At 47.8% G+C, this 27,272-nt stretch overlaps 1 protein-coding gene across 2 annotated transcripts; it reads left to right on the top strand.

Annotated features, from left to right (window-relative positions):
- Positions 1–27,272, top strand: NSDHL (NAD(P) dependent steroid dehydrogenase-like). Of its 2 annotated transcripts, XR_009538484.1 has the most exons (9): positions 1–228; positions 6,334–6,448; positions 10,043–10,201; positions 16,737–16,883; positions 21,437–21,565; positions 23,627–23,769; positions 25,014–25,116; positions 25,885–26,632; positions 26,855–27,272. XR_009538484.1 is itself a non-coding variant. In XM_060137895.1 (8 exons), the coding sequence occupies exons 1-8, from the start codon at positions 179–181 to the stop codon at positions 26,215–26,217; spliced, it is 1,179 nt and encodes a 392-aa protein (XP_059993878.1). In that variant the 5' UTR covers positions 1–178; the 3' UTR covers positions 26,218–27,272. The 2 variants fall into 2 exon arrangements, 1 of the variants encoding a protein (XP_059993878.1); XM_060137895.1 differs by having other exon boundaries at positions 25,885–27,272.

Below are 27,272 nucleotides of genomic sequence, written 5' to 3'. Positions count from 1 at the left end.
CAGGGCCGGGGGCTGTGCGCTCGCGGCCTGGCCTCATTGGGCAGGATCACGCCGCGAGCGCCGACTGGCTGAGCCAGCACCGAACAGAGCCAATTCCCTTGGTGGAAGAGCCTCGGCAGATTCTCGGCTCACGCGGGCGGGGAGAAAAGGGTGGCTGCAGGCCGCTGGAGCGCTGAGGATGAAGGCTGCGGACGCGCTGGGGACAGCCAGGGGGCCGCCTACGGACGGGTAAGGGTTGCGACCTCGCCCTTGTGTCGGCGACAGGACTGGAAGGGTTGGGTGGGGCGATCCGGGTCGGGGACTCTCTGGTCTGGCCTGAGATTGAGTTAGGGTCAGAGAGGCCAGAGAAGAGCGTCACCTTTCGTGTTGGAGCAGACACTGTACTCACTGGGCAACTGAGACCCGGAGAAGGGAAGGGACGTGCCAAGCCTTGTCGCAGAGGTTCGGACGTCTGGGAGTTAGCGGCCAAATGCAGCTGAGGCTCTTTCTTTGAGCGTGTCCCTTCAAGAGCACCCCCTGCCTCTCAAGTAGGTTCCAAGACAGGATCACTGTAGTTCTCGCCTGGCTTAAAGCAGCCCAGGGAAGTGAGCTGGAGGCCTGGGAGCGGACTTGGAAGGGAGTGAAGCAGATATGAGCGTGAGAGGGAGCAGGTCATCAAAATATATTCTTTTTGGCACCCAAACACTCCAGGTGGATAGCGAGGGGCATTGCAGGCGGAGACACCGCCTGAGCAAAGTCACAGGAGTTTTGCAAGTGTGAGACCTGCCTGGAGAATTACAACGGGACGTGTGCTCTCAGCCCTTACCTGCTTCCCCTCTGGGCAGGGGACAGAGCATAAGTTTCTCAGGCTGAGAAAGCCTGAGGTTTATTGACATTCATTAAACGACAGTGTTCACCGACCTTCTGCCCTTTACCCTCTTCCTCTTTGAGCATAAACCAGGTCCAAAACCTTGCAGTCATATTTGACTCTTTTCGTGCCCCCTTCCCATTAACCAGCCTCCAAGTTCTATCCATTTTCCCCCTTAAATGCCGTTTCTTTTCTCTTTCCCACCTCTGCTGCTCGCTCCTCTCCCACTTCAGGCCTTCAGCAGCAGCCTCCCTATGAGTACAAGCCAGACAGCCAGCCCCTCTGTTTGACTCTCGCCTCCAGGGCCTTAGAACTTGGCTTAAGGATCTCCTCCCCGCCTGGGTTTACCCTCATCGGAAGTCAAAGGCACTTCTGCAATGTTCTGCTAAGCCTGACTCCCACCCCAGATGCTGGACTCCCTGAATGTCTGTGCTGTGCAAGGTTCTGTTTGGCAATGGCCTTGTGAATGAGGGAATGTATGAGTGAGTGAGCTGACACCAGGGTGCTTTTTCACAACTTTTTGACAAGTTACAGCTCCCCTTTTACCCCTGGGGCTTGTTTCAGCCCTACAGCAACTCTGAAGTGTGTGGGAAGGATCGCTGCTCTACAGATGAGGCCTCTTACACCAGCCGCAGCAGCACAGTTCAACCCATACTCTCCATTCCAGGGTCCTTGCTGGCCCTCCAGGGGCTCACAGCCTGGCGGGCCAGGACAGATGTGGCAGGGAGAAAGCCTAAAGCTGTGTGCTATGTTAGAATGAGAACAGAAACCTGTTCTGAGGAAGCTGCTAACCTTGCCGGGGGAGGAGGAGGAGGTTTCGCAGAGGGGACAGCTGAGCAGAGCAGCTCACCATGGAGAGGACAGTGAGAATATTCCAGGTGGAGGGAACAGCATACGCTAAAGCTCTCAGGCTGGCTTTGTCAGTGGCCACCACAAATTCAAAATCAGGGCCTTTCTGTGTCCTAAAAGTCAATAGACCAGCAGAGAGATGAATGACTGACAGAAGCACAGAGATACCTCAGATCCATGAAAGGACAAGACTGAGCTGATTGAGACTTTTGGGGAAGTGGTGGGAAGCCTTGGATGTTGTTGGCGTCGTTCTTCCACAGACTAGGGTATCAAGCTCACGGTGGCCACAGTTTAGCTTCCTGCACTGAGTCTGTGGACAGCAGCAGGCCAGGCCCCGACTACCCCAACACACCCCTCTGAGCTGCTCTGGATTTCTGCTTCACAAAGAGCCTGGTCTCCCACGTTTGCAAAGGAAGGAACACTTGTCTCTATCTGGTTCAAAATGGACAGACTATCCCGTCCTTTTGTCCCCAGGACTCACTAGCTGGAGACTCTCCCCAGCAGGAAGGCGGTGATGGGCTCACTCCCTTCTCTCTGTATCTAATCCTATCAGTGACCTTCCTCCCCCTTGCCCAGAAGTGGAGCCAGGCGCTTGGGTTTCCCTAATAGAAGATGGTTCTCTTCCTAGATTCTTTTTAGCCTAAGGCCTTGTCCCAGTGTGTATAGAGGAACAAAGGCATAGGTACTGGTTTTAATTCAGACACCTATCATTTTAAAGGAAAAAGACTTGAGGCTTCTGATGTGTGAACCTTAGAACGTTGCTCTTTGGGGTCTTATTTTCTCACAGCTGTTCGTGTGAGTGTGTGTGTGGTACAATAGACAGAACTGAAAATTTACCATTTTAACCATTTTGAGTGTACAGTTCAGTGGCATTAAGTGCGTTCACATTGTCGTGCAACCATCACCACCATCCGTCTCCAGAGCTCTTTTCATCTCGTAGAACTGAAACTCTATATGTACTAAGCATCACTTCCCGATTCTCCCACTTCTCCCAGCCCCTGGCACCCTCCCTTCTACTTTCTGTGTCTATGAATTTGACTATTCTAGGGGCCTCATGTAAGTAGAATCATATAGTATTTGTCCTTTTGTGTCTGGCTTCTTTCACTTAGTATAATGTCTCCAAGGTTCTTATTTCACTTAGCTTAAGTTCATCCATGTTGTAGCATGTGTCAGAATGTCCCTTCTTTTCATTTTTATTTTATTGTTGTAAGAACACTTAAGATGAGATCCACCATATTAATGAATGTTTGAATGTACAATAGGTACAACACACCTCTAGAGCTTACTCATCTTGCTTAACTGAAACTTTCTGCCCGTTGATCAGTAACTCCCCCTTTCCCCCTCCCCCAGTCCCTGGCAACCACCGTTCCACTCTTTGATTCTGTGAGTTTGACTACTTTAGGTCCCTCATATAAGTGGAATCATGCAGTATTTGTCCTTCTGTGACTGGCTTATTTCACTTAGCATAATGTTCTCAAAGTTCATCCATGTCTCATATAGTGGAATCTCCTTTTTTAAGGCTTAATAGTATTCCGTTGTGTGTATATACCACATTTTCTTTATCTATTCATCCATCAATGAACACTTAGGTTGTTTGCATGTTGGCTATTGTGAATAGTGCTGCAATGAGCTTAGGAGTACCCATATCTCTTCAAGATTCTGGCTTCAACTCTTGAATATATACCCAGAATTGGAATTGCTGGATCATATGGTGGTTTGGTGGTTCTATTTGAATTTTTTAAGGAACCTCCATACTGCTTTCTACAGTAGCTGTATCGTTTTTCCATTCCCACCAACAGTATACAAAGGTTCCAATTTCTCCACATCCTTGCCAACACTTATCTTTTGACTTTTTGATAACAGCCATCCTGACAGGGGTGAAGTGGTATCTCATTGAAGTTTTGTTTTACATTTCCCTGATGATTAATGACATTGAGCATTTTTTCATGTACCTGTTGGCCATCTGTATGTCTTCTCTGGAGAGATGTCTATTCAAGTCCTAAGCTCATTTTCTAATCAGGTTATTAGTTTGGGTTGGATTTTTTTTTCTTTTCTTTTTTAGCTATTGATTTGAAGTTCCTAATACAGTCTGGAGATTAACTCCTTATTAGATACAAGTTTTGCAGATATTTTCTCCATTCCATAGTTGCCAGAATTTCCTTCGTTTTTAAGGCTGAATAATATTCCATTTTATCTGTTTATCCATCAACGGACACTTGACTTGCTTCCACCTTTTGGCTGCGGTTCACAGTGCTGCCATGAACATGGGTGTACAAATATCTGTTCAAATCCCTGCTTTCAGTTTTTTGGAGTATGTACCCGGATGTGGAATTGCTTGATCCTACGGTCATTCTATGTTTAATATTTTTAGGAACCACCATACTGTTTCCCACAGCAGCTGCACCATTTTACGTTCCCACCAACAGTGAACAAGGGTTCCAGTTTCTGTACATCCTTGTCAACACTTGTTATTTTCTGTTTTCTGGGGTTTTTTTGATAATAGCCATCCTAACAGGTATGAGATGATTGCCCACTGTGGTTTTGATTTGCATTTCCCTGATGATTAGGGAGGTTGAGCATACTTGCATGTGCTCATTGGTCATCTGTAAAGTATATCTTTTTTAGAGAAATGTCTGTTAAATCACAACTCTTCTTGGTGTTCATTTGGACGTGACCATATATCACATGGGGGATTTAGGTTGCAGGGGAGGGGGGCTGCCAGTGGGATCTGATTCATTCCCTAGGCTAGACCTGGGCACCCAGCCTCTAGAGACCACTAAAGTATCAGCAGAATTCTTATCTGGCTTAAAGTATTTACAAACTTTAAAATAATTTGTATATAATTTGAGACAAATTAGATTTGATTTTGTTTTTGCAAGAGGCTGGTTTGCTGAGAATTGTATATGCATTATTTGAAAGTTATGTTATGGATCCAGGCTCCCTCCTCAAGCCCTAGGGGAGGATCCTTCCTGCCTCTGCCAGCTTCTGGGGGTCCCAGGTGTCCCTGGGCTTGTGACCACAGCACTCCAAATGCTGTCTGCCCTCTCATTTCCTCATGCCTCCCTGAGTATCAGGAGAGACTGAGTAAGAAACCAGCAGTGGGTATTGGTGAGTGGAACACCACCAGAAAAATAACAAACCCATTTGCCCCCAGTGAAGCTCCTGCATCTTAGATGGGGGTGTCTGTGTGTACGCGGTTGAAAGCAGAAAGCATGGGTGCATACACACACTGCGTATTCATGAGTCCAGTGGACGTGTGAGGGCCAAGATGCAGTGGTGAGCAAGACAGACAGGACCTCTAGGCACACTGTTTGCTAGGCCTTGGTGCAAGTGCCCAGATCCTTGTTCCCTGGCAGATGCACATTGAACCAAATGGATAAAATGTTCGCCAGCCACATCTGTTTAGGGAGAACAGATGACAGGGCCATCTGCCGACACAAAGAGGATTATGGTGTACAAGGCAGACGGGATAGGCCTAGAGCTACAGGTGAACTTCGCTTATTCGTTGGTGTGCTTTCTAAAAAGTTCTGTGAAAAATGAAGTTTTGAAATATATTTCCTAATAACTTCCATTGTGGTCGCAGAAATATGTGTCCCCAAAATGGCTCCATCAGACATTGAGGATCCTAACATCCATTTCCAGGCCACAAAATCAGCTCCTACAGGGACACGTGACAGAGTGTGTGTGTGTGTGTGTGTGTGTGTGATTGGGCTGCCTGCCTGCCACCTCCTCACTGAAGAGTATCCTCTGAATCTAGCCTTTTGCAAGCAGTTAGACTTGCTTTGTCATGGATTTTGCCACCCGCCGGTGTTAGGGGATCTGTGACTTAGGTAGATTGACCACTGCAAGAAAGCAGATCAAGACCTAATGCACTGTAACCCCAAAGTGAACGGCTTCTCTTTGTTTGCGGTTCAGTGGTTTGGTCTCGTTGTGGGACTTTATCACCTGATATGCTTTGCTACTGTCTCCTGGTTATGAGCTGCTGGGTCCCCACCACACTCTGGCCACTTCCCGAGGGTTTCCGGTGGCCCCAGACACTCTGAGTTCTATATGTGGTCAGGGTGGCTTTAATTCCACCAACAAGGAGAGCTCTGTCTCTTCTTACTCTTCCTCCTCACAGCATCCCATGCCCTGGCACCATGGCGATGAGCACTGAGTCTGTTTTATTGAGCTGCAGCAAAGAGACATGGCTTGAGCAGATTGATACACTTTCTGACAGTGCCAAGACTGCAACCTGGGCCTCCCCGGGTCTGTGCGTTTTCCCACTGCGCTGCCACAGTCTACTAGTCTACTGATCGACTCGAGAGAAATAGACAATAATTGAAGTGCTGTGGGAAAAGCTGTGATGTTAGACATATTCTTTTCATTGTAACTGATGGATGAGATTATTTAACTGGCTTCCTGTTCTGCCTGGAGCCAAATATACAGTGAGTTATGGGCCCAGTCAGGCCCTTCTCTGAGGGCAGCCTGCATCACAGGAATGTTCGCTGAGTGCTTCATCCAGCAGCTGAAGCTGTGGTTGAGCTCTTTGTGAAAACTCCATGTGTGCGTGTGCGGGGGGGCATCCACACAGAACACTAATAACTAAAAGATGGTTCAGTTTATATAACATGTCTGTCTCTAAATATGTCTTTAAGGACCGAAAAGTTGACTGCAGACAGGGCCAAATTTGCAGCTGAAATGGAACAAGCAGCTGGTGAGCCAGTGCGAGACCAGGGCACATGGACACATTTGACAGAAGACATTCCAAAAGTGAGTACGAAAAGGGTTAACCAAAACCAGGTAAGGGGAAAGTCGAACACATACATACCAACAAGACATTGATACATAGCTATGGGTTAAAAATCGTATCTGGTTCATTTATTAAATCAATCAATGTTGAGTATTGTTTCTTTATAGAAGATATATATCTTTATTTAAGGCACCAGTTACTTACTGCTGTGTAACAAACTCTGTCAGAATGTAGTGGTTTAAAACAACACCCATTTCTTTGTTCACGATTCTACAGGTTGGGCTCGGCCCAGCAGGGGGCAGGGGTTCCTTGGTGGGTCTCCCCTGGGCTTGCTGTCACAGCCGCTATCATGGGGACCCTGAGGTGTATGTTCCAGGCAGCCTCACACACATGGCAGTAACTGCTGGCTGTCAGCTGGGTGCCTCGGTTTGCCTTCACGTGGCCTCCAGCAGGTTAGACTGTGCTTCTGGGTAGAATGGCAGAAGCCTTTCCAGGGCCAACAAGGGCGGTAGCAAGGCCTCCTAAAGTCTAGCGTCGCAAGTGTCAGAAGGGACTTGAAGGAATTGTCAGGCCTCTTGGAGATTTTTCCACAAAGATCTGCAAAGAGTGGGTTGGATTCACTTTTGCTGAACGAACACTTCAGAAATGAAATCACACCAAGGTAAAAAATGTGTTTATATCAAATGTTAGTAAATTAGGGATTCCCAGGAGGTTGCCAGAGGTCAGCAGATCACCCTGGTTTTAGTGTACAGCTCAGAGTAAGGTCTTCTCTCTGCCTCTGTAGTTGAGCGTTAATCTGAGATTCTAGTGCTCAGACAAACCACCAGAGCTCCTTGCCGTCTGTAGCTCATTATTTGTGTGAACCAGGACTTTACTCAGCAACCAGAAACAATCCGGATTCGGATGGTTGTTCGTTCTCATTGATTGACTTTATAGGGAGAAAAAGTTACACGAAGTACTACAATAGAAAGAACACTTTCACCCTAACTTATATATACATTCTGTGTAAGACTTCTCTGAGAAAATGGCCCACGGCTAAAGACAAGGGAAAACAGAAAAGGATGGAATAAACCCAGTGACCTGGAGCATTCTCTTTTCTCAAGATCATATTGCAATGAAATAGTATGTCTAGATGGCTTTCTTTCCTATTCTTTTTTTTTTTTGCGGTACGCGGGCTTCTCACTGTTGTGGCCTCTCCCATTGCGGAGCACAGGCTCTGGACGCTCAGGCTCAGCGGCCATGGCTCACGGGCCCAGCCGCTCCGCGGCATGTGGGATCTTCCCGGACCGGGGCACGCACCCACGTCCCCCGCATCGGCAGGCGGACTCTCAACCACTGCGCCACCAGGGAAGCCCCTCTTTCCTTTTCCTATTCTTAAAACTGTCTCCAAGATGTCAATTTTATAACTCCCGGCAGTAACCCATTCTTGAGTCTCGCTACCTGTTTCCAGTGTGGCGTCTCATTCTTACTTGTTAGTGCATATTCCTTCTGTCTGCTGGGCCCACTTGCCCCGTGCCATCTTTCATGGCCATGAAAAGTTAAGTGGTTATTTCACATGATCTCCTGTAACCGAATACCATGGTTCCATCCCACATCTGACTTCTCTGGGGTAAATGCCAGCTCTGTTCTCATCATTACAAAACTCTCTGTGGCACAGCTGCTGACCCACGCTTCCCAGGCAATATTGGTGCAACATTTCAATATAATAAAAAAATCCACGTCACTGTCAAAGAGAGGAGTATGGATTGCTCACATTTAAAATCGTGAAACGAGATTGCACTAGACATAGTAGCAAGGTTATTTGATTTGTTTTTAATTAGACCATATCAGCCTTTTGAAACAACTGTAACTAGAGATTGCAGATAATATAAACAAGAGACTCTGAAATCCTTTGGGATGCCCTTAGACATGTCTAGTTCAGACCCTCTTTGGGCTCAGGCAGATTTTTACTAAACCAAGAAAAAATAGCTTGGGAAGCAAGGATGCTCAGAGTTATTCTAAAAAACTGCATTTGCCTGTGCAGCTGACTTGGGGGGAACGGGAGGATAAGGGATTGCCGAAAGGGGGATCGAGTGGGATTTGTGTAATTTCATTTGCCTATGCCCTGGGGGTGTGTTAGAAATTTTAGTAAAGGTACAAATAATGTAGTGTGCTGTGATTACATGTATATGGCAGTAACTGAAGCATAGACGAGAATGGGCTTAAAAGATAATCTGGTGCGGGGGGTGGCACAGTGAGGCTGACTCTGTCAGGAGATTACAAATGCCTGAACAAATGATGCTAAAGCTACGGAGCCATCTACAGAGGGCCTGGTGGACTCCACTAACAATACCACTCCAGATGGGATGACAGGTTGAGAGGGGCAGAGCCGTAGAAGAGGCTCTGGCACCCCTGCAGTCTCCTGCATGTCTCAGTTATACAGGCATTTAAGGCATACATAGCAGGTTGGTTGGTTGGTTTTTTAATCGGGAGCAGAATTTCTTTACGATCTCTACTTCATCCCCAACTTTGATTTACTGTACATGAGCTCAGGGAAGAATGGGGGTTTGTCATCTTAAGGAAGCCCAGATATGGTTTTACAAAGACCCCAGGGAGGAGGGATATACCAGGGCCTCCATCTGGGCCCCTTGTAGCCAGCTTCATCAGCGTACACCAGCTACAGTTTTGCATCGACTCCCTGGAGTCAGAATATTCAAGTGCCTGCATGTGGTGCACTGTCCTTCCTTTATCCCCAATTACCAGAGTTGGACTTTAGCCAAGAGTGCATGTGTTGCAGAAACTGAAATGTAAACACCATAGCTCTCCCCCAATTTTTCAACAACTTCCTCAGAGCTCAGAGAAGGGGAAGCAAAGCCCTGGGCCTGGCTGATGAACAGCTCACCCATCCTCCCTGCAACCCCACCAGGAGATCCCATCAGACAAAAGCACAGTCTTACATGGATGTGCTAAGGCGAGAAGGGGTTAGGTGACGAGTCCTAAGCCACACAGCCAGCCCTATAGTGGTTGGGGAGCAAAGGGGGCTGACTTTGCCCTGTAAGTAGAAGTAAGAAGACTCTGTAAGAAGTAAGAAGACTCTGCTTTCTCCTTTCTGATATTTTAAGTGCACACTGTCAATTGAGTGGGTGGCACGTTTTGATTTGTTCTGTTTTTCCATTCATGTGTGTGGTTGGTCGGTTGGTTGGTTTGCTTTTTGCCTTAAAAGTGCCCATGGATCAGCTATTGGGAACAAGAAGGTGTCACTTTTTTTTTTTTTTTTTTTTGCCACACTGTGCAGCTTGTGAGATCTTAGATCCCCGACCAGGGATTGAACCTGGGCCACGGCAGTGAAAGCACCGAGTCATAAGCACTGGACCGCCAGGGAACTCCCCTCAGGTCATCCAGTCTCACCAAAGTCTGCCTCAGTATCATTTGCTATCCTGCCTCTCCTGATCCCAGGAGAGAAGGTTGGCATTGGTGATAGGACACCAGAATTATATGAAGCTTCCAACTTGGCTCAAGAACAGTTTCAAACTAAGAGATGGACCTGCCATCACAGTGGCTCACGGTCTGTGAGTCCAGGCTCTTAATAGTTCTCAGCACACCCGTACCCCACTGCCATCCCTCCCTTTCTGCAGGCCATGAAATGCACAGTGATCGGAGGCTCTGGGTTCCTGGGGCAGCACATGGTGGAGCAGCTGCTGGCAAGAGGCTACGCTGTCAACGTATTTGACATTCGGCAAGGGTTCGACGATCCCCGCGTGCAGTTCTTCCTGGGCGACCTCTGCAGCCAACAGGTAACAGACCACCGAGCCTTGCCGATTGCCCCAGGCCCCTGAAGGGAGACTACCAGACTTACGCTGCTCAGAGGCCAGCCAAGTTGTTGTTTCTAAAACAAAAGTTTTTTTGAAAAACTGTAAAGTTATAGGAAAGAATTTAACACACACCCACATTGTTACTAGTGAGAATGAGTAACTGTCATCTCTGTCACTACTACTCCACTCTGCCCTGGTAGTTCGAAGGCAAGTGTGGCCAATACATAAATGAGTGGGTGTAGCTGAGTAGCAATAAAACTTTATTTACAAAACGTTGTCCGCAGGCCATAGTGTGCCGACTGTGGCCCCAGAGTGTATATCCAAAAGTGCAATTGCTGGAGTTGTTTTTAATTGAGATACAATTCACATTCCAGAAATTTCACATTTCTAAAGTGTACAATTCAGTGGTTGTTAGTCTGTTCACAAAGTGATGCGTCCCTCACCGCTGTGTAATTCCAGAACACTGTCACCACCCAAAAAGGAAAGCCCAGGCCTGCTAGCGGTCATTCCCCGTTTCCTGTCCTCCCCACCGCCGCCGGCCCTTGGCAACCATACATCTCCCATCTCTATTCTGGCCACGTCACATAAGTGGAATCATAATATTTGTCGTTTTGTGACTGACTTCTTTCCCTTAATGTTTTCAGGATTTAGCCGAGTTATAAGGGTGTTAATATTTTGAATTTTAAGATGTTGCCAAATTGCTCAACAAGGCTGCTTTGTCGCTTAAGTTCACAGCAGCCGTGTGGTAGGATCCCCATTGCTCATGTCCTTGCCAGCACTTGGTATTCTTAGACGTTTTGGTATTGCCCTTCTGGAGAGTGTGAAGTGCTACCTCAGTGACGCTTAGTGTCACATGTGCCCCCTGCACGGGTGGCTAGGCGCCACGCCTTTTCCTGACCCTCCTCTGTGAAATGCGTGTCGCTGACCTTCGCTCGTTAGTCTTTGGCTTTACCTTGTTCTTCCTAGGGATGTGTAATTCCTTTCTATTTGAGACAGTCCTTCGCATGTTGTATGTATCACAGTGGCTTCCTTCAGCCTGTCACTGGGCTCTTCTTCTCGGCTTTGGCATCATTGGCTATAGTTTGTTTATTTGTTTGTTTTGGATTTTAAGGCTATGGCTTCCCCTGCAGCCCTGTCAAATTCCAGGCTGTCTTCCTTACCCAACCCTCCCCACCTGTGGGCCTGGAGATGGGGTAGAAGTCTTCCTTGTTCATCATCACTGCTTCTCTCACCCTGACTCGAGCTCCCTCCAGCTTTGAAGGTAATACCAGCAGGCTGTACATACCCTCGTACCCTTCCTTGTGGCCATGATCCACAGCCACCCTCTCCCTTTCCCAGGTGACTCCATCTCATTTCTCAGTGCTTTTAGCTCCTGGCCAAGGTCAACCTCATCGTAATTGTTGGCAAGTTCAGTATTCACACCTATGATCCTGCCAGTACCCTCGCCTTGGCCTCCACTCCCATTGTCATTCCCTAGACCCGGACCTTGGTCGTCCCCAGTAAGTGTGTCCTCTCCGTGATCTCACTTACAGGTGTTGCACTGTGAGCCCCAGCTCCTATCTTTCCAGTTCACAGCCTCTAAGACCTCCACTCTACCAGGTCTGTGACCCACCCAGGCATCTGGCCGTTTCCCACTATCCCGCACCCCATTCAGAGCCTCCCTGCTGTCAAGTCTATGGCTGACTTCCTCCTGCATGATTCTCAGCCCTCATTGTATGTATCAGTCAGAGTTGTCCAGAGAAATAACCAGGGAGACATGGATCGTGGGGGCTGGCAAGTCTGAACTTTGCAGGACAGGCCGGCAGGCTGCAAGCCCAGGCAGTCCTGAGGCAGGTTTTCTTCTTCCCGAAACCGCAGCTTTTACTCTTAGGCCTTTCGACTGATTGAATGAAGCCCACCCAGATTATCAAGGACAGTCTCCTTTGATTTCAAGTCAGCTGATTGTAGATGTTAACCACAGCTACAGAACATCTCCAGAGCAGCCCCTGGACTAGTGTCTGCTGGAAAAACGGACACATAAACCTCCCCATCGTGTTGTACTTCCTGGGTTAAACCCCAGCCCTGGTTAAATCCAGTTCTACCTCCGTGGGGTGTCTCTGTGCAGCCAAACGGGGCTGGAGAAGAAAACACAAGCTTGTTGCCTCTTTCTTCACGGTCGTGGTCTTCAAGCGACCCATGTACCTTCCGGCACCATATCCACAGACCTACACTCTTCACGTGCTTAGCCCTGGAAATGGTCCAGGCACCAGCTAGAGCCCGTGTCTTCTTCCCTGCTTGGTGATTCCTCTAGGGATTCTCCACCCTCTCTCCTTGATCAGCAAGTTGTCCTACCAGATCGCAGCCATCAGCACAGCGTCACCGTCTTAAGGAAACAGAACGCCCTGATGCGGCTTTAGCTATTGCCCCACTTTCCCCTTGTGGTCATTTGTTCTCAGCACCTCTGACTGCTTCCCTCCATTGTCTCATAGCAGCACTCCAGCTAGGTCTTCACCTAACAGCCACTGATACAGCCACCAGGGACCTGGAAGCGACCAGATCTGGTGGCCACACCGTGCTTCTCATCTGCCCGGACCCTTCCGCGGCATCTGCTAGTTTCTTCACTCACCACCCTCTCACTTCTCCTCCTGCCTCACCAATTGCCCCTCCTCAGTCTCCTTATCTCTGTAATGTCTAAACTTGGCAGGATCCAGGGCTTATTCCTTAGATCTCTTTTCTCCAAGCACACTTAGTGTCCTGGTGAATCCACTCCGGCTCACAGATTAAATAGTCTAGAAGCTACTAAGCTCCAAGCTTGAGATCTGCAGCCTCGTGTCTGTCCAGCTGCCTGCTGGCTATCTCTCTTTGTGCTGTATCTAAATTCAGCTCCTGGCTCCCTGCTACAAGCTGGCCCCCTCCCCCAGCACAGCCAACCTGCTGCTACTAAAGTCCTCACCATCTTGATAAATGCCCACTCTGTCTTTCGGATTGCTTTGGCCAGAAACTTTAGATTTATCCTTGATTCCTTTCTCTTCCGTACCCTCGATCCCATCCATCACCAAATCTTGTTGACTCCACTCTCAAAGTAGATCTCCGATCCATCAGCTCCTCACCCCTTCCATTACCACCCTGGTCCAAGCCACCACCCTTTTAATGCATAAATCAGACTTCAGGGCTCCTCTGTTCAGAAGCCTCCAGGGGTGTCCAGTCCTATTTATAGCAAACATACAGACCTGAATAATCACCCACAAGGCCCTGCGTGATCCGACCTCACCCGCTCCCACACTCCCCCTCATTGCTCCTGTCCAGGTGCACTGGCCTCCTTACTGCTTCTCAAACTCACCAACTGAGTTCTTGCCTCAGGACCTTTGCACTCGCTGCTCCTTCTGTCAGGAATGCTCTTCGTGAACCGCAGAGCTTGTTCGGGAAATTCCTGTAAGTCTTTGAGCACCTTATGCTAAGCATCCAGCCCCTCTGGATCTCCCTTACTCCGCTTTGTTTCTGTGTAACACTTGGCACTAGCTGATATACTCTGTGTAAACTTAGGTATCTGTGCCCCCCACCCAGAGAATGGACCCTCCTTGATGGCAGGGATATGGTCTCATTTGATCACTGACGTGTCCCCTCAAAGGAGACAGGCTCTTTAGCAAACTTCAGCTCCCCTCCAAACCACTCCCCCACAACTCCCACGCCATCGTTGCCAGTATTTCGCTTCCAGATTTTCTTCACCCTGAAGACGGGGAAGGACGAGGGAGGGATCGACTGAAGTCTCCACTCATCAGCACCTCTCCTATCCCATTTCTCTCTCCCAGGTTCCTTCCTCTTCCTGCTGAAGCATTTCCTGTAGCATTCCCCCCAGCGAATATCTGTACACAGTAAACTCGCTGAGTCCTTTCATGCCCGAAAATGTCTCTGTTTTCCCGTCACTCATGAATGCTAGTTTGGCTGCAGGTGGAATTCTCGTTTCACAATTTTCCCCCCATCGCTCAATCTGAGCATCGTTCCTCTGTAGGTCAGCTGAGTTTTCCTCATGCCTTTTAGGATTTTCTTTTTTGTCCTTTATGGTCTGAATTTTAGTTTTCTTTTTGAATCCCACTCAGCACCTAGTGGGCCTCATTTTGAGAAAATTCTTCAAATATTGACTCTACCCGCATTCTTTCTGGCAGCCTTACTGGACATACAGTAAAGTCTTTCGTTATATTCTACATGTCTCTTAGTCTCTCCTCCATGTGTTCTTTCTCCTTCTGTCTTTGTAATATTTTATAGATTCTCTCTATTCCATATACACTCACAGCCAGGCCTGTTTCATCTGTATCCCCTCCCCACCCTCAGATTATTTTAAAGCCAAACCTAGACATCTTGTCTTTTTTTTTGGTAAATATTTCAGTATTTGTTACTAAAAGATAAGAATCCTTTGAAAAAACACAACTCCATGACCACACCTAAAACATATTGACAATTGCTTAATTTCTAACCAGTGTTGAGATATCTCTGAATGTCTCGCAATGTTTTTGTATAGTTGTCTTTCCAAATAAGGAACCAAAAAGGTTGAGGAATATTGCAGTCAACTGAAGGGGCAGGACAGGAATGAAATGTTTAAGTCTCTCTTAATTTATAGTTTAAAATTATTTTCACCTGTTTCTTTTTACTTTTTTATGTTTTTTTATTTTTTTACTTCTATTTATTTAATTTGTTTGGCCGTGCCACACAGCTCGCGGGATCCTAGTTCCCCGAACAGGGATTGAACCCAGGCCTCCCTGCCGCCCTGCAGCGGAAGCGCAGAGTCCCAACCACTGGGCCGCCAGGGAATTCCCACTTTTTCCTTTTTTAATGTGGCTACTACAAAATTTGAAGTCATATCTGTGCTTTGTATTATATTTCTAGTGGAGTAAAGACTGCATCTGATTCTGGTTTGGTTTTTTTCCGTTGAGGCATCATGGATTGACACCCCAACAGCCATAAGCACACCCGGTGCTCAGATTTTGCTTTCTACACACCACCGCCCATAATAGGAACCCGGGCTTCTTGGGAAAATAGCCTATGCAGGACTCTGGGGCAGGGTAGGTAGCACAAGGTGAGCCTGTAATATTTTCCTAGGACAAAATTAAGGACGTACTCAAAAACTAATGAGAATATGTCAAAAAGACACAGGAACCAATTTGAAGAGCCTCCACTGGCCAAATCTGGGACATTTTGAGCCTCACCAAATATAATAGTAGTGGATTACACAGAGGGAAAGGTACCTTTTTGATGGCCAGAATCGGGCAGCCATCCCGCTAAGCAAATGATTGGATCAACATCACCAACAATGGGACAGACTGGGTGATGCCCTGAGAAGGTCATAATGTCACTGGTGTGATGTTCTTGCCAAAAGTATTAAATCTAAAAGACTAATCCAAATTGAGGGGGCATTATTGGGACAGTTGGGGAAGCTTGGATAGAGACTAATGATTGCGTAGGAGTATCCTATCTGTTACATTTCTTGCATGCGATGAATGTTTTGTGGTTATTTAGGGGATGTCTTTGTTCTTAGGAGGTGCCTGGTGAAGACTTGAGAGGCTAAGTGGCATGATGTCTACAGCTTACTCTCAAATGGTTTCAAGGAAAAACATCATGTCTACATAGAGAAAATTGTGGCAAAATGCTAATAATCGGTGGATCTAGGCACATAATTCATGGTTGTCTTTCTTTTGGTGATGTTAGTATCTATTGATCATTCCTAGATCTTATTACTCAGTTAAGGTTTCACAAAATGGTGACATGCTATTATTCTCTCTTTATTTCTTAGCTCAAATCTTTGTACCTTGTGCAGATTAAATGCTTGACTCTTTCCCTTTATTTGCCACTTTGCAAAAGGAATTCTTACTCATACTGGGGATCAAATTGTCCCTTCCTTTTTGGCCAGTGGGAGCGTCTTCAAGTTGGCTCTCGAGTCCTTTTAACAGGAATTATTTTCTGGTGCGACAAGGTGTTCCTGGCTCATCTTGTCTGTTTCCTGCCCCAGTTCTGCAATCAGCCGTCGATCTCAGGAGCTCTGCTTTCCTGTAGCAATAAATTAAACGTACATGTTTTTGTCTCAGGTTACTGTTTTATGTCTAGTTTCACGGAAAGGAATGCTGCTGTGTATTGGGTATTTACACTGTCTTTTCATATGATTCATAATGTGTATCTATGGGCTCATCTTCCCCAGGAGCTTTAACTGCAGGTGCCCTGAATTGTACCCCACCCACCCACCACCCATGAGGCGCAAAGGCAAAGATGCTGCCTTTCTCTGGATCCCACAGGCTTCTCATGCCCCAAACCAGTTTTTATTTGGGCCCAGGTAATGGGGAGGGGGGTGGTTAAAGGGACAATATGGTTTCTGTGCCGTGTACTTGTGTTGTTTGACTCTTTTACAGTGAGAATGTATTTCTGTGTTGATTGTAGAATTATTAAAGGGCAAGACACCTACATGCCCCAGATTGGAGAGTGGTAATGTGAGGAGGATGTTTACTTGTCTAAAGCAGGAGGGATTTTTTTTTGTCTTTGTTTGCTTCTCCAGGATCTGTACCCAGCTCTGAAAGGTGTAAGCACAGTTTTCCACTGCGCATCGCCCCCACCATCCAGTAACAACAAGGAACTCTTTTACAGAGTGAATTACGTTGGCACCAAGAATGTCATTGAAACTTGCAAAGAGGCTGGGGTTCAGGTAAGGGGAAAGCTGGAATGAGTGCTGTCGGGAGCGTGTGATGGCCCTTTCCAAGTGTGTGGGGACCAGGGCTCTTGTTCTCTTCCTGTGCCTCGCCAGGCTTGCTTCCTAAAGTGTTGTGAAGAGCCTAGAAATTCAACCCTAGGACCTGCTGAGCATCTGAACAGACCATCTGAGGACCCTAAGCTTTATTAGTCTTGGTTAAAGAGCTACACAATTTAGAAATTGCTTGTATTTTTTTATTGTGGCTTAAATATATATATATATAATGTAAATATATATAAAACATAAAATTTACCATTTTAACCATTTTTAAGTGTACAGTTCACTGGCATTAAGCACATTCACATTGCTGTACAAGCACCGCCATCGTCCGTCTCCAGAACTTTTTCATCATCCTAAGCTGAAACCTGTACCAATTAAACACTAACCCTCTCCTCCCCTCGCCCCTGGCGCCCACCATTCTGCTTCCTGTCACTGTGAATTTGACTCTAGGGGCCTCATAGAAGTGGCATCAAACAACATGTGGCCGTTCGTGTCTGACTTACTTTACTTAGTGTAACATCTTCAGGGTTCGTCTGTGCTGTAGCAGGTGTCAGAACACCAGGGCTGTTTCCAGGTTTTGACACGGGGAGGGGTAAGGGTAAACTGGGACGAAGCGAGAGAGTGGCATGGACATATATACATATATGTATATACACATATATACACTACCAAAGGTGAAATAGATAGCTAGTGGGAAGCAGCCGCATAGCACAGGGAGCTCAGCTCGGTGCTTTGTGACCACTGAGAGGGGTGGGATAGGGAGGGTGGGAGGGAGGGAGACGCAAGAGGGAGGAGATATGGGAACATATGTATGTGTATAACTGATTCACTTTGTTATAAAGCTGAAACTAACACACCATTGTAAAGCAATTATACTCCAATAAAAACGTTAAAAAAAAAAGTTTGTAGGGGACTTCCCTGGCAGTCCAGTGGTTAAGACTCTGTGTATCCACTGCAGGGGGTGTGGGTTCAATCCCTGGTTGGGAACTAAGATCCCGCATTCTGTGCAGCGTGGCCAAAAGAAAAGAAAGAAAACCTAAAACTTTGTAAAAATAATATCATGTTGAATATATCTTCCTGCAACTTGCTTTTTTTTTTTTTGCAGTACGCAGGCCCTCACTGTTGTGGCCTCTCCCGTTGCGGAGCACAGGCTCCGGACGCGCAGGCTCAGCGGCCATGGCTCACGGGCCCAGCCGCTCGCAGCATGTGGGATCTTCCCGGACCGGGGCACGAACCCGTGTCCCCTGCATCGGCAGGCAGACTCTCAACCACTGCGCCACCAGGGAAGCCCCCAACTTGCTTTTTTTCCCCAACATTATGTTTTTGAGATTTCTCCATCTTGATAGACGTAGCTCTGGTATATTCACTGAAGTGGCAGGATTGCTCAGTGGGTAACAGTGCAGGAAGTGTTTTTTTTAATGTAGTATTTAGGGAATGTCTCTCAATAGAGCAATCAAAAGATTGGTTACTGTGCTTTTCTTTTCAGAGATTTAAAGTGTTACTTCCCACATTTAAATCCTTAATCCACCAGGAATTTATGTCTGTATATGTTCTGAAGTAGACAGAGGATGTTTTGGTGCTCAGCAGCATGTGTTATATGATCCATCCTTTCCCCGCTGTTCAGCGCCCTGTGCAGCACATCTGTGCGGGCCTGTTCCCGGCTCTCAAACTCTCTTGGCCCCTGTGCCCTGCCTTAGGATGAACCTCAGTATCTAGTGTAGGACAAGTCACTCCCCCAACCATGTTCTTCAGAACTTGCTTGTCTACCCTCAGAATGGGAGAAAATATTTGCAAATGAAGCAACTGACAAAGGATTCATCTCCAAAATTTATAAGCAGCTCATGCAGCTCAGTGTCAAAAAAACAAACAGGGCTTCCCTGGTGGCGCAGTGGTTGAGAGTCCGCCTGCCGATGCAGGGGACACGGGTTCGTGCCCTGGTCCAGGAGGATCCCACGTGCCGTGGAGTGGCTGGGCCCGTGAGCCATGGCCGCTGAGCCTGCGTGTCCGGAGCCTGTGCTCCATAACGGGAGAGGCCTGCGTATCGCAAAAAAAAAAAAAAAAAAAAAACAACCCAATCCAAAAATGGGCAGAAGACCTAAACAGACATTTCTCCAAAGAAGATACACAGATTGCCAACAAACACAGGAAAGGATGCTCAACATCATTAATCATTAGAGAAATGCAAATCAAAACTACAGTGAGGAATCACCTCACACCAGTCAGAATGGCCATCATCAAAAAATCTACAAACAATGAATGCTGGAGAGGGTGTGGAGAAAAGGGAACACTCTTGCACTGTTGGAGGGAATGTAAATTGATACAGCCACTATGGAGAACAGTATGGAGGTTCCTTAAAACACTAAAAATAGAGCTCCCATATGACCCAGCAATCCCACTCCTGGGCATAAACCCTGAGAAAACCATAATTCAAAAAGAGTCATGGGGCTTCCCTGGTGGCACAGTGGTTGAGAATCCGCCTGCCAATGCAGGGGACATGGGTTCGAGCCCTGGTTCTGGGAAGATCCCACATGCCATGGAGCACCTAAGCCCGTGTGCCACAACTACTGAGCCTGCATGCTGCAACTACTGAAACCTGCGCGCCTAGAGCCTGTGCTCCACAACAAGAGAAGCCACCACAGAGAAGCCTGCGCACCACAGTGAAGAGTAGCCCCTGCTCACCGCAACTAGAGAAAGCCCGCACACAGCAACGAAGACCCAATACAGCCAAAAATAAATAAATAAAATGAAAAAAAAAAGAGTCATGTACCACAATGTTCATAGCAGCTCTGTTTACAATAGCCAGGACGTGGAAGCAACCTAAGTGTCCATTGACAGATGAATGGATAAAGAAGATGTGGCACATATATACACTGGAATATTACTCAGCCATAAAAAGAAATGAAATTGAGTTATTTGTAGTGAGGTGGATGGACCTAGAGTCTGTCATACAGAGTGAATTAAGTCAGAAAGAGAAAAACAAATACCGTATGCTAACACATATATATGGATTTTTTTTAAAAAATGGTTGTGAAGAACCTAGGGGTGGGACAGGAATAAAGACGCAGACGTAGAGAATGGACTTGAGGACATGGGGAGGAGGAAGGGTTAGCTGGGACAAAGTGAGAGAGCGGCATGGATTTATATATACTACCAAATGTAAAACAGCTAGCTAGTGGGAAGCAGTCACATAGCACAGGGAGATCAGCTCGGTGCTTTGTGACCACCTAGAGGGGTGGGATAGGGAGGGTGGGAGGGAGGGAGACGCAAGAGGGAAGCGATATGGGAACATATGTATATGTATAACTGATTCACTTTGTTATAAAGCTGAAACTAACACACCATTGTAAAACAATTATACTCCAATAAAGATGTTTAAAAATTGAAAATATTTTATAAAATTTAAAAAAAAAAGAATTTGTGTATTCTTAGCCCTTTGCTCGTATACATTTTAGAACCAGCTTGTCGAGTTCCTTGATAAAGCCTGTTAGAAATGTTACTGTAATTGCCTCAAACCTAAAGGTAATTTGGGAGAGAATTGATATCTTTCAAATATTGAGTCTCCGTATCCATAAATACGTACATAATATGTCTATTTATCTCTTTAATGTCTTTCAATAGAGCTTTATACTTTACTTCATAAAGGTTTTGTACATCTTTTGTTAAATTTATTCCATGTACCTTGCTTTTGGTGGTTGAAATATCTTTCACATGACATTTTCAACTGCTACTGCGTAGGGGCACAGTTAATTTTTGTATATCGATTTTGTACTCAGCAACTTTGCTGAACTCTAATATTTTCTGTATATTCGTAGTGCTTTGTATGTAGACATTTGCAACACCTGTAAGTGGCAATAGTTTTGTTTCTTCTTTTCAAATCATTATACTTTGTTGTTTCCCTTATCCTACCATGCTGGCTAGAACTTCCAGGACCTTGTTGAATAAAAGTGATAAAGATGTGATTCGAGCTAATGGTGTTCAGTTTAGGATGGGCTGCCCTTAACCAGGTAGCTGGAAGCTACGAACCCTCGTAAGAAAGCAACTTCCTTTCAAATAGCATTTCGCCAGTGGACATGTGCACGTGCCCATTCGTGTGTGCTGACGTGCCAAGGTTGGGATCAGAATCACCAGGGTCTTTTGCAGACAGGCATCTCCCTCGAAGTTTGTGGGCTATCCTTCCCCCATGGAGAATCACTCCCATAGTGAGATACCATGAATAATGGAAGTCTGTTCTATCCCTTGGTTGTGATAAGAGGGGGGAAAATGTGAAATTCACTGTTTTAGAGTGTGATACCATAATGTGTCTCAAATCCCCATACCTGCAAAAGATGGTGATCTTTGCATTATTTTAAGAAGGCCTGAAAAGGGAAGGCATCATAGCAAAGAATCTGTATGGGGCGAGGGTTGTGAGCACGTGCCATTTGATTCTCTTTCCTACCTGACCATCGTGATGTTTAAACAGCGATCGTTCCTGACTCATTTTTTTTAAATCTTCTGTTCTCCTCTGCCAGAAACTCATTTTAACCAGCAGTGCCAGTGTCATCTTTGAGGGTGTCGACATCAAAAATGGAACCGAAGACCTCCCTTATGCCAGGAAACCCATTGACTACTACACGGAGACGAAGATCTTACAGGAGAGAGTACGTACCTGAGAACTGGTTGAGTGAGTGACAAACGAGGTCCATGAACGTCTACAGAATTTAGATTCTTAAGAAGAATGTTTATGAACATAGGAAGTTAGTATTCTGATGCCTGATATGTAAATTGGGCAGTAAAATCTGTGGATGGAATTCAATTTCAAGGATAATAACAGAAAAAATAATAACATAATAGCTTAATGTGGCCAGACGCTACTCTGTATTTTACGAGGAGCTGCCTCATTTAAACTTCGCAATGACCCCATAAGGCAGGTACTGTTACCGTCACCAGGTTACAGAGGAGGACAGTTGGTGCAGAGAGATTCGGAAGCTTCCTGAGGTCACGCAGCTCTAGAGCCTGCACTCAACATGTATACCATGCAAGTTTACTCAACTGCTCCAGCAATCAGACAATTTATGATGACCCAAAGCGGGAAGCAGAACTCAGGCTAAACACTCAAGTGTGTTTTGATTTGAACACACCTTCCTAGTGGCACTCTTGCACCCTCTGTCCTTTTTTTTTTTTTTTTGAAATTAAACAATGGAAGGCTCTTGCTTTATTTTAAGGAAAAGTACTTTTCCACTTGGCAAGCCAGCTTCACCAGGGAGCACCTGGTTGTAGCAGCAGTCTGGGCCAAGTAGCAGAGACTGTGACAGTAGCCAGCTCCGGGACTAACGTCCAGGAGAATATTACCCTGAGGACACCCGATACTGTAGGCCATAGATGCTCATCGGCCACAGGCAGCTCACCTTAGCCAGGCAGCTGTGAGTTTGCCTCTCCCAGCTGTTGGCAGCGGGCCACGCCTACTGAGGTTTTCTTTCGCAGCCGGTATGTATGGAACCAGAGCTTAACGCCAGATTGGCCAGAGTCCCCCTGCGTGGCCTGAGTGTCAGCCGCCTCCCATCTGTTTGCTATTACTCCAACCCAGAAAGTCCCCAAAGACCTCATCTGCCGGGAGACCCAAGGGCTTCCCGGTGCAGCGCACGGAGGCCTAGCTTTTGCAAGCTCCAGTCCTGGGTCTGCCCGCCTGCTCCTTGGAGCACAGAGAGCCTCACGTAGCTCCCACCTGCTCAGACTTGACCCGAGGAGCGCTAAAGCTTCCACTGGGCCCCGTGCACCCTCCGCCAGCGCTCCTGGGTCTCCCGCCCCCTGGGCTCAGGTGCTGCAAGTGGCAGCTGTGGTTCAGACCATCGTCGTGTCACTTGCACTGACTCTTGGGTGCTCTGCTGGAAATGAGCTCAGCCTGTAAACGCCTCTGGCAGTAACTGTGCTGGAGCCTCCAGTTGGCGGCAGATGTCAAGCTGCTGCCGGCTTTCAAACGTGCTGACAGATAATAGATGGAGTGTGGTGTTATCTAGGACTCCCAGAGCCTTGGCGGTAGTACCATCGTGGTCCCCATTTTTAACAACAACCTATCTGATCCTTTGGGGAGTTTTGTTCCCTTTGAGACAAAACTTGTTTCTCTGTACTTGAAGCCCTTAAGTTCTAGCTTGTACATTAAGCCACACAGAACATGGCTCTGAGGATTCACCCGACATGTTGGTCCATCTGTTTAGCTACTGAGTTGCTGCCCTGTTTCTCCCAGACCTTCTCCCTTCTCAGCCCCTTCTTCCAGCCCAGTTGGCTTCATCAGAGTCCCTTCCTAGGAGGTGGTACTCAGTTCTGACCACGACAGCCCAGGACTGGTGGAAACCTACAGTTGGCACGTGGAACTTAAGTCAGGAGCCGGTTTGGCGGCAGCAGCCTTACTGAAGGCCCCCAGCTAACTCATTAACTGGATCTCTCAGATATTTTCCACAAACTGCTGCATTCATGCATTTTAGTGTTTAAACCCCAACCCAGGCCTTTCTGTTAGATTCTACTGGTTTCGACCCAGCTGTCTCCTGTGTTTTCAGATTTGGGTGTTGGAGTGGGGAAAGGGATACAGAAGTAGTCCCGAATTATAAGTGTCACTGACGTGAGTCTGCAGCCCGGGGCAGTGGGCGGCATCCATGCCCCTGTGCAAGGTCCTGTCCCCTGGGGAGCATGTCTGCAGCCCACATGGTCCCTCTGCTCTCCCGCAGGCGGTACTGGGTGCCAACGATCCTGGCCAGAATTTCATAACCACAGCCATCCGCCCTCATGGCATTTTTGGCCCAAGGGACCCCCAGTTGGTCCCCATTCTCATCGAGGCGGCCAGGAAAGGCAAGATGAAGTTCATGATCGGGTAAGTTGCTGCTCTCCTCCCCGCACCCCCCGCCCTGGACACAGTCGGCTCTTGCCTTACGTGGCCTTCTCTGCTGCCCGCTGCTCATTTCCTGGGGCTGCCACAACAAATGAGGCTTAGAACGACAGAAATGGATTCACTCCCAGTGATGGAGGCCAGGACTCCCAAATCCAGGTGTGGGCAGGGTTGGCCCCACTGGAGGCTCTGAGGGAGAGTCTGTTCCAGGCCTCTCTCCCAGTCTCAGGTGGCTGCCAGCAACCCTTGGCGTCCCTTGGCTTGTAGACCCGTCACTTCAGTCTCTGCCTACATCTTCATGTGACGTTCTTTTCTCTGTGTGTCTGTACCCAAACGTCCCTCCTCTTATAAGGACACCAGTCATTGGGTTTAAGGCCCACCCTACACTAGTGTGACATTATCTAAACTAATTACATATTCAAAGACCTTATCTCCAGATAAGGTCATAGTCACAAGTTCCAGGGAGACATGGATTGTGGCAGGACACTCTTCTGCCCCATGAACCCTCTCAGGTAGGCTGCGAAAACATTTGTGTCCCTGTTTGGAAATTCCGGAAACAGGCTCAGAGGGGAAACAATTGGCCCAGGGTTAAGGGCCAAGCCCTCCGCTCTCCTTGCATCTAGGAAGGCGGGGGTAGGTGTTAACATTCCTCCTCTGGGCAAGTGCAAGTGGGAGGGCTGCTGCAGGTGATGAGACTGGGACTGTGTCCCCAGTATACCTTTCCTTCCCCCCTCCTCCCTCCCTCCCTCCCTTCCTCCCTTCCTTTCTTCCTTTCTTCCTTCTCTTTTCTCCCTTTCTTTCCCCATTTATCCCTGTGCCTTGCCACTTTGCCTCCCTGCCTTTCACTTGGCTTTCCTGCTGTGGGATTTGAAAGAGACAGTAGAAAACTCTGAGGCCAGAGAAAGGCATTAGCCCAGAGTGCCCTGGAGGGAGTTCAGAGCTGCTGCCCTAATTAGAGCCCAGAGCAGACAATACCAGTGTTGGCCACACTGGGACGGGGCAGGCAGGGCATGGGACTTGCAGATTCATTGGTGGGCCCTTAAATATCCCACTGGCCCTGAGGGCCTAGGAGCCCTGGCCTCCTGCCCATCTTCAACTGTTACGGATGCCCAGGTGTGCCAGGGGCTGGCATTGCCAAGGCGGGTCCTGGCCCTGGGTCCACGTGCAGGGGCTCTACCAGCCGCAGGGCTCTTCCCGGCGCAGGGAACCCATTCCTTGTGCACATGCAGGAACGGGGAGAACTTGGTGGACTTCACCTTCGTGGAAAACGTGGTCCACGGACACATCCTGGCTGCAGAGCACCTCTCCAGAGACACAGCCTTGGGTGGGAAGGTAAGGCACCTGCTTCTACCTGCTCGGCAGCAGCTGGCCCACCATTTCCTGCCCCTGTGTGTCCGCCTGCCTTCACAATTCTCCTCCCAGTGATTGGACCCACTGGCAAGTGGCTTCTGTGACCCTGCATCCTGGCAAAGCTGCTCTAGGATCCCACTGGGCCACGGTTGAGCCCCTCGGGTGGGGTGAGGTCAGCTCTCACGCAGAGATGAGAGAGCGCACGTGGGCTCCTTTCACTCCCACTCCTAGGGCCCCCGTCTTCTTTGTTTCTCACTCCGACCTTTGGAATCCCCCGTATTTGGGCTCATTTTTTTCTCCTGGGCCTCTGCCATTTTCCGCCTCCTGTAACTCTCAGTGTGGCGGGGGTATGGTGGGTATGGCTTTTAGTTTATACCAAAGACAGCACGTTTCAGAAATGTCATATGACCCGTTTGTTGCATCTGAAGATAAGATGATTTACTGCATTTACCGTGATTAACACAATTATTAAATTAACAAACGTACCTTCCCAAGTGCAATCTAAGCTTCCCTTGAAATCCTGTCATCGCCTGAAAGCTGCCTGCAGACTGCGGCCTGTGTAGGCTTAATAACCGCCTCACTTTCGAGCTGCCTTGCAAAGGAACTGGGGCGGGCAGGCAGGGAGTGGCCACTGGTTTCTCAAAATATTGGTCCTGGCTGAGCTCCGAGCTCCAAGCTCCAAGCTCCAAGCATGGCCTGCCGCCCCATCCTGCTGGGGAGCAGTTCCTAACTTCTCCTTCCCCCCTGCAGGCTTTTCACATCACCAACGATGAGCCCATCCCTTTCTGGACTTTCCTGTCCCGCATCCTGACAGGCCTCAATTACGAGGCCCCCAAGTACCACGTCCCCTACTGGGTGGCCTACTACCTGGCCCTCCTGCTGTCCCTCGTGGTGACGGTAATCAGTCCCATAGCCCAGCTTCAGCCCACTTTCACGCCCATGCGGGTCGCGCTGGCTGGCACATTCCATTACTACAGCTGTGAGAAAGCCAAAAAGGCCATGGGCTACCGGCCGCTGGTCAGCATGGATGACGCCGTGGACAGGACGGTGCGGAGCTTTCGCCACCTGCGGAAGGTCGAGTGAGGCGGCCTGGAGCCCGGGCCCTTCCACGCGTTCCCCAGCCGATAACTCTCTCCTTGCAGTGAGTTTCTTCTGAGCTTAGGTCTCCTCCGGCTGGTTCTGTGAGAGCACACCCACCCTTCTGTGACTCCGAGGGTGGCGAAATCAGCAGACGTTTCTTCTTCGTAGGACTGGATTTAGATTTCTTAAAATAGGGCAGCTTCCTGGTTTACTGTTTTGTATTCTCTCCCTCTCCCCCACCCGCTTCCTCCTGGGTCCCTTATCATTCCAGTGGCCTTGTAAACAGTCAAAGAAGCCTAGGGAAGAAACAAGCCATTTGCTGATCGAGGAGGGGGTCCTAGACTTATTTCCATGCAGACTGTTCAAGGAGCCACAGATGACAGATACCCTAGAGAAAAGCAGAAGTTATAAACACATGGTGAGGCTTCAAGTGTACGTCTTAAATAGACACAGAGTTTAGAGCAAAAACTTTTAAAAAGCTTGAATAACCGTAAACCCCCCAAATCCCTGGGGAGAAGAGCTACCAGTTGCTCATCTCCTTGCATGCTCCCAAGTTCTCTCTCAGGTGCAGCTGGTGTGCCTGCCTGCAGTATTTTTTCATACAGCATTCTTTGATGGGCACCTTTCTCTTTATCCACAGAGCCCTGTGCCCTTTTAATGGCAAGGTGGTGGTCTGCCCGAGTGGCATGCCGTTTGAAGCTGTTTAGCACCTCTCCTAACATGGGACATTGGGCAGGTTGAAAGTAAGCCGTGGAAAAGGTCAGAGAGAAGAGTACCCCCTTTATCTGCTTGGAGTTTGGGCAGAAACAGCACGAGATGATGCCGAAAGGGCTACTTCCCTGTGGCTCACGCTCATAGAACCCTTCAGGTCAGTTTCTGACAGTCATAGCACATATAGTGATTCAGCATTCTTTATTTTCTGGTGCTCTGCTTACAGAATCTGGTTTCTTCTCAGACTCATTGAAATGTAACCTTAAAGACTTCTGTTTGCTTCTCTGCCTTTGTGCAAGGGTCGGGAGACAGCTGGGGAGACTGGAATAAAGTGAAGGTATTGTACA

The sequence above is a fragment of the Lagenorhynchus albirostris genome, chromosome X, assembly GCF_949774975.1.
Source record: "Lagenorhynchus albirostris chromosome X, mLagAlb1.1, whole genome shotgun sequence".
Classification (NCBI taxonomy): domain Eukaryota; kingdom Metazoa; phylum Chordata; class Mammalia; order Artiodactyla; family Delphinidae; genus Lagenorhynchus; species Lagenorhynchus albirostris.
This window is presented reverse-complemented; position numbering and strand designations above follow the sequence as displayed.